The sequence below is a fragment of the Octopus sinensis genome, linkage group LG1 (genome assembly GCF_006345805.1).
Source record: "Octopus sinensis linkage group LG1, ASM634580v1, whole genome shotgun sequence".
Lineage (NCBI taxonomy): Eukaryota > Metazoa > Mollusca > Cephalopoda > Octopoda > Octopodidae > Octopus > Octopus sinensis.
This window is the reverse complement of record NC_042997.1, coordinates 44,749,734-44,757,551: the sequence shown is the minus strand read 5'-3', so window position 1 is coordinate 44,757,551 and position 7,818 is coordinate 44,749,734. Positions and strand designations below refer to the sequence as shown.

Genomic DNA, 7,818 nt, shown 5'->3' with positions numbered 1-7,818 from the left:
TGTTTAATCGTGTATGTCCGACAAATTTCTGGTTGTTGGTATACTTAAATCTGAAGAATAAAGAAAAGCATTTGAATGATTTGTAATTTTAAAAAATTAATTTTTAAACGTTTTACTATTTTTCAGATGAGTGTAAGTTTTGTTACCAACAATTTAAGTATGGTTGATGATCGACAAGTTCTCTTTGATTATTATACTAAAAACTTAGAACACATTGGAACTGATTCTAATTCCTGTGATATGTTGAATATAATGCCGAACAGTTATGTTTTTAACTCTTTTCCGCAAGGAATTAATCTGAGTTTTCCAAATGAAGCAGTTGCCAATAACAAGTTCGCTATGTTTTTAGTGGACCCCGTCCCTTTAATTACTGGCTACCCGTCTGTTCAAGACACTCAGACATCCAGTCAAGTTCATATTTCTTATGAGCAATCTGGAGATTTGGAGGTTAAAGATTCTGTGCCTCTTATGAAAGAATCCCATTTGAATGAATTATGCCCAACAAGTTCTTCAGTGATATTTTCTCATAATGATTCAAAACCAAGTGGATGGGATTTTTATTCTATGAGGAATAATGAGATTCCTTCTGAATTCAGATACACCTGTAGTCTAAACGAAAAAGGTATTCCACTGCAGGCCGAGCAATTGTTAATTTGTGATGATCGTAACACAGTATCTTATAATTCGAATGTTTATTCTCACGATAAAGAATTAACCAAAAGAGACTCGTTCCTCAACGAAAGAAATTTTGAAAATATCTTGCATGAACCAAATTCTCTGCCACTAAACTTGTCCAAATCAGAGAGAGTTAATGATAATTCGACAGAAATAGGCGAAACTTGTGGTTCTACGAATCCAATACCAATGACAGATATTCCAAATAGCATTTTAAATAAAGAATTTAATTCGGGTGATTCATTTAATCTGTATAATTTGCAGTTGCCAAACTGTAGCATTGCATATACTCTTCCGTTTGATGCAAACGCTTTAGACAGAATGAATAAACCTGTCAGTTCTTTGGAAGTAGATATGAAGCTATCTGTTGCAAGCAATGGAACAAATTTGATTTCCCAAGACGAGGTGAGATCATTTCAAGACGCTCAATTTCTTAATCAACCTGATGAAAATATCGATCAGGAATCTTTAAATATTGAAAGTCAGTCAAAACGCGACAAGGATGAAACAATGAGTGAATCTTACAACACCAGGGAAAAAATTAATTCTCTGAAAGAGACGAAGCAATGTTTTCATACAGACTTCAGATGTAACAAAATACCGGAATTAAATGGAAAAGCACACCCGGAGAGCGGATGTAGTTTTGAATCGATATTACCAGTACGAAATATATGTCCGTCACACTATCTGGAAGAATCAAAATCCGTTAAAGTTACGCAATTATTTAAAGAGAGTCCTGTAAAGAACATCTACTCTTGTGGTGTTCAGCAAGTGAAAAGTGCTCTACCCGATTTATGGACTAAAACGGCAAAACCAGTTTCAAAGAAACTAGTGGAGAGAAATTACAAGGCCTTGCAAAAATCGACAACAGCAGATAAAAAGATGGTTGCACAAGGAAAAGACAAGAAATCAAAATCCAAATACAGGAAAAAAGTAAGTGACATCCCTAAACAAAATAATCGTTTTTCTTGTCCAAGCAAATTATTTGCCGAAAACGTAGACGGTGTGCAAAGGAATAAAGCAAAAACAAAGAAACCGATAAACCGTAGGAATAATTTAAATGCGTTAGAACATAGAAATTTACACGGTGTGTCAAGAACTCGGATTTTATCAAAAGATCAAAATCTCTCTGATAAAAATATTCCGACAGATGAAGTGTTTGATAACGTAAAACATGAAAAGATAAAAAGTCTGAATGAGAAATTATTGAACGTTCGTAATGTTTCTCGACACAAAATATGCCAAGCTACTTTTTCAGCTTCCAAGACAGACACTAGCAAAACGTATAAAAATTCTACAGAATGCAGACGTCATCGAACAAGGAATTCCAAAGAGGCAACGAGAACGCTGAAAACTGTTTCAACAAAACCTTGCAAAAAGAAACTGAAAACCTGTCACAAAACTTGCAGCAATGATTGCCAATTGAATGAGAAAAATAATGCAGATAATCATACGTATAATTATATTCACTATAAATCTGATGGTTTGATTGATTTCCTTAAAGGTTATACAGAATGCATTAACTGCAAGCATCATATCAGAAATTCCAGTCCTTATGCTGCTACATCATTATCATCAGACAACTGTTTTATTAAAATTCATACATTGCCAAACCATTCGTTTAATATATTAAACAGTATTGATAGCGATGGTTTTGAAATATTACAAGCAAATGAGGATTCTGAATTGCCTAACATCATACAGTCATCTTTGATATATGACAGAAATGATAATTTCGACCTTGTCAGTAACAGCAATCGTTATTATGAACCGTTTTGTGTTATGAACGATAGTTCAACATTTAACTCTAATAAAGAGGTTAATGATTGCTTTACAATCTCTGCCCCTACAATTGAAACATCAAGTATCGAAAATGAAAGCGATTTCGTAATAACAGACGTCTTCTCTTTGTCAGGTTTTTGGGACACCATTTCCAGTGAAGTTCCATACATAGAAAACAACTGTTGGGAGCTGGATGGTTAGATGTGAAGAAAAAATATATATTGTAAGGTTTATGAACATAAGTATCAAATCTAGGAAGACTGGATCTAACAGTTCATAATTTCCCGTTTAAATACATTGATGAGCAATTTGGTTGCCAATTGAATTTTATTTTGTTGTTATTTAAGCCTGGATTAGCCCTGGTCAAGTAGACATATCAAAAACATTTTTTTTTTGTAACCATTCTATCTGTCTTGAAATGTAGAGCTACATCGTCCAATGGGTTTTTGTTTAAGACAGTATGGTGCCGTTTGAAGGACATTATGCTGCTATTTTCTAATTTCAGGCTCGTCTATAATGATGATAGATGAATGGAAATTTTGAAAAAAAGGAAAGAAAAATATCTACCGTGATTAATTGCAAAGCATATATTTCAGAAATTACAACCAGAAACCACGTTTAATTCTTACAAATGTAATTTGTAACTGAGTGATTAATACTTCATAAAGAACACCTGCTAATTATGTTGTAGTGTTATTCTCCTATGCTTCAAGCAAGAGCGTAATTCAGCTAGTTTATATATATATATATATATATATATATATATATATACATATATACATACAGGAAAGGGAATTTCTAAATCTTTATTTCATAGTAACGTGTTAATTTTTTTAGGTTTCTGATTAAATGGTCAAACATGTTTATCAAAGGAGCCACTAGCGGTAAATAGTGCGAACCATTTTCAGGCAGAATGATAATGTAAAAATTTCTGCTAGATGATGACAATAATAAATGCCAAACATGAAATGTGTGGTGAAACCAGATTTTATAACCATGTCTAGATGCAATGCAAGCAAGTTCACAAACTGTAACTTAACTGAATGCAATAAAATTCAGTGAGTCGTGTTCGAGAATGCGCGTTGGGATAGCCAAGTAAGACAGAACATCATAAGAAATATACAGAAATAAAATTCCTAGATAATTTCTTTTTCGTTAAAGTATGCAAAAGTTAAAATGCATATACTTGCGAGTGAGTATCTGTTTGCGAGAGTTCCTCACTGATTGATATGAATTCACCAGACAATAATACTATTAATGCTGGCGTTGTGTAAATGATGTAATTGCAAGAAGCAAGTTTCTCAGAACCCTATCCTTTGTTTACACAAGGGGCAACGTTCTGGCTTAACCTTCTGAAATGGGTTCAATGGACCCATTTCAGGTTTTCAGTTGCTTTTTCCTACTGTTTATATTATTTGATTCTGCTGATTTCTTGTGATACTTATTTTTTTCTCGACTCTTTTTTTTATTTGTCAAATGGGAAATTTTCCATATGATTATAAAAGTTAGAAAATTTCACTTTCTACATTAATTACCGTAGGGGTCCATTGGACTCTCGAATTAGATTCAGACAATACTCTTGTCATTCTAAACAGAATAAAAGCAGTATAAAATATTATTTTCCTAGCTATTTATCGGATATAAAATAGATAAAATTGTATTCAATCTATTTGCTGAATTTCAGAGAAAATAGGGAAAATTATGAAAATATTCCTGTAAATTTGTGTGGTAATGCATCACCTTCAATCTGCTAGGTTATGGGGTGATGCAATATTTCTATGTAATGACGTAATTCTTACAATATAATGCATCAACTTTCAGGAGAGTATAACTATGTGGGAGAGCAATATCTGCCTTTAGTCTGCTATCAAGTTTCATATAGTTCAGTGGTGCTTTCCAATATGCCTAGACGTGAAAACTTGCGTGAAGACCAAATATCGAAAAGGTTATTAAAATTCGATGAAGAAAGTGAAGAGGATAGTGATTCCTTCCATTGCTCTGAAAATAATGGTGAAAGTGGTTGCATGCTGGACAGTTTGGGTTCTGTGTCATCAGACGAAGATAAACACAATTATGAATGAGCAATATGTTTCTAGAGACAGACAAGATGTTTGGCATTCTAATCCTCTTACTCAAGCAGCAGTAAGAACTTCATCTTGGAATACTGTGCGCCAAGAATGTGGACCATCCCACTTTGCTAAAAGGTTTTGCGATAGCATTGAAGCGTGTTTTACTATCTTTATGCGCCGGAATCTTCTTGAAGTAATTCGTAAATGGACAAATGTTGAAGGTCAGGTTGTTTAGGAAATTGATCACTCTGAGCTAAAGAAATTTATTGGACTGATCATTCTTATTGGTTTTTATAAATCTAAACATGAAAATGTCACACAGTTATGGAGTCAAGAAGATGGCCGCCTAATATTCAACAAAATTATGAGCTGGGGAAGATTTCAACAGATTTTACAAGTATTATGTTTTGATGATGCTAGTGCAAGAAGAAAAAAAGAGAAGTGATGATAAATTGGAGTCCATAAGAGAAGTATTTGAAATGTGGAATCATAATTTGCAAGATGGATATGCTCCAAGTTCATGCATGACAGTTGATGAACAATTAGTTTCATTCAGAGGACATTGTCCACTCTGGGTATATATTCCTTCAAAACTAGGGAAATATAGAATTAAAATTTGGGCAACATGTGATAGTGAAACATCTTATACCTGGAAAATGCAAATCTACACTAGAAAAGACCCAGTAAAGGGTGGGGGAGACCTAGTAAAAGAACTTGAAATTATTGGTCGCAATATAACTTGTGATAATTTTTTTACAAGTCTAGGATTGGCTCGAGAGCTGCTTAGCAAGAAAACTGTTTTAGGTGGAACAATTAGAAAGAACAGAGTTGAACTTCCAAGTGCTTCCACAAATGGAAAAGAAATCAACAACACAATATTTGGATTTCGAAAGGATTCTATGATCCTATCTTATTGTCCCAAGAAAAATTATGTCGTCATATTTATGAGTACAATGCACTCTCAGCCTTCGATTGATTCAAAAAGTGCTGAAAAGAAACTTGAAGTTACTACATGTTACAACAAAACAAAAGGAGGAGTAGATACCCTAGATAAGATGGTAAGGACATACACTTGCAAAAGAATGACTCGAAGATGGCATGTGGTTATATTCTACAACATGACTGATATAAGTGCAGTGAATGTTTTCATTGTTGCTAAACAGATTCACTTGCAAAGTTTCAAAGATAAAAGAAGTGAGAACCTAATTCAGTTAGGAAAGGAACTTGCTGGAGTTAATGCTAAACAAGAACAAGACAAACAGTCTTCTAGTTCCGCTAACATTTCTCAACCAAACAAGAAAAGAACACAAACGTCAACCTCATTTTGAGATTCCTCAGCCAAAGAAAAAAAGGAAGATGTTCTTTGTGTGCCCCCACCCAAAACAGGAAAACTCGTACTACATGTAAGAATTGTAATCTCCATGTTTGCCAAGAACAAACATTCCAATGTCGTCTGCATTCGCTGCCATGAAGAGCTGTGATTCTGTATTTTCTAGGTACATAGTTGCATCACGCACACGCACACGCACACGCACGCACACACACACACACACACACACACACATGCGCACACACACACATACATAGAAAATACGCAAACAGACATGCAAGCACATAAATACGCAGGATACATACATACACACAGATGCACACACATACATACATATATGCATACACATATATACATACGTACATGCATGCATGTATAGGAACACTCACACTCACACACACACACTGACCCCCACACGTACGCACGAACAAACAAAAGGGAACGCAGTGTAAATAAGGGACAGTCAAGACTATTGAAAAGGTTGCAAGAAAATAAGAAATAAGTGGAAATTTTACCAGTGATAAGGCACAAAAAGAGAATGACTCTCCCCAGACACAACAGAATATGCTTCAACACACCAACTCATATAAAGAATCTTGCAAACCAAATCCAAAAACGAAATAATTTTTAAAAATTTATGATATATTTTGGAAGCTGTAACACAATATAATATATACATCCTAGCCTGTTTCTTTATTGCCCACAAGGGGATGTACATCCTAGCCTGTTTCTTTATTGCCCACAAGGGGATGTACATCCTAGCCTGTTTCTTTATTGCCCACAAGGGGATGTACATCCTAGCCTGTTTCTTTATTGCCCACAAGGGGATGTACATCCTAGCCTGTTTCTTTATTGCCCACAAGGGGATGTACATCCTAGCCTGTTTCTTTATTGCCCACAAGGGGATGTACATCCTAGCCTGTTTCTTTATTGCCCACAAGGGGATGTACATCCTAGCCTGTTTCTTTATTGCCCACAAGGGGATGTACATCCTAGCCTGTTAACTTGATGGAGGTACAGTAAGGCAATTTCTACTGGAGTGCATTTAAGTTTTCGTAATTGCGCAGTTTCTATATATTGGGAGGTATTTACCTCCTTAATTTTTATCGTGCATGTAATTGTGTTGTTGCAATAAAAGGTATGTTGACATATTCGAGTAGTCAGGGAGAAAAGAAAGGTAAAATGTTTACAGAAGATTGTTGATATTAAAGTTTTTCAGTTTTGTAAATCCGTATGCAATTCATCTAAATATATTTTACGCTAAAATTTATTGTTTGCCGGTTTGAACAACATATTGGGCTTTGGCTTTTAAGAACTGATTTAAACTGGCGGTAGAAACGTTCCACCACACTGTTTGCAACTAAATGATAAGCAGTAACACGAGTTCAAATGCAGTCAGCCAATTGTGGAAATTTCTTGAATAAGAGTGACTCGATCAATTCTGATAGACCCCATGAGTGCTATGTCAAGAAATCTAGCAATGATTTAGCAACTGTTTCTACAGTGATGCCAACGGAATAGCTTTGGCCGGGTCATCTTCTTGGTAAAAGAGGCAGGTAAGTATGTGCCTAAAATGAGGATTGAACTCCTATAAGATCAATCAGTCCAAATCTTGTGCCTAGTTTTGAATCCGTACATCATCATCATCGTCATCGTCGTCGTCATCGTCGTCGTCATCGTCGTTTAACGTCTGTTTTCCATGCTAGCATGGGTTGGACGGATCGACTGGGGTCTGGGAAGCCAGGAAGCTGCACCAGGCTCCATTCTGATCTGGCAGAGTTTTGTACAATAAAATATTGTATTTATTTGTACGAAAATATAAAAACGGTTTCTTAAAAAATGAAAAGATTTTGCATAGCTTTTAGTTTTACCTAGTACTTTCTGTAATATTTAAATCTGAATTTTAGTTTAACATTTGGCTTTATATTATAATTTCTTATTACAAAAAAATTTACTATATTT

The 7,818-nt window shown here is 34.8% G+C and overlaps 1 protein-coding gene across 1 annotated transcript; it reads left to right on the top strand.

The window, feature by feature from the left end:
* The first annotated feature begins 4,939 nt into the window (after window positions 1-4,939).
* On the top strand, window positions 4,940-5,854 carry LOC115209460 (piggyBac transposable element-derived protein 4-like). The gene has a single exon (XM_029777915.1). The coding sequence runs from the start codon at window positions 4,940-4,942 to the stop codon at window positions 5,852-5,854; it is 915 nt and encodes a 304-aa protein (XP_029633775.1).
* The last annotated feature ends 1,964 nt before the right edge of the window (window positions 5,855-7,818 follow it).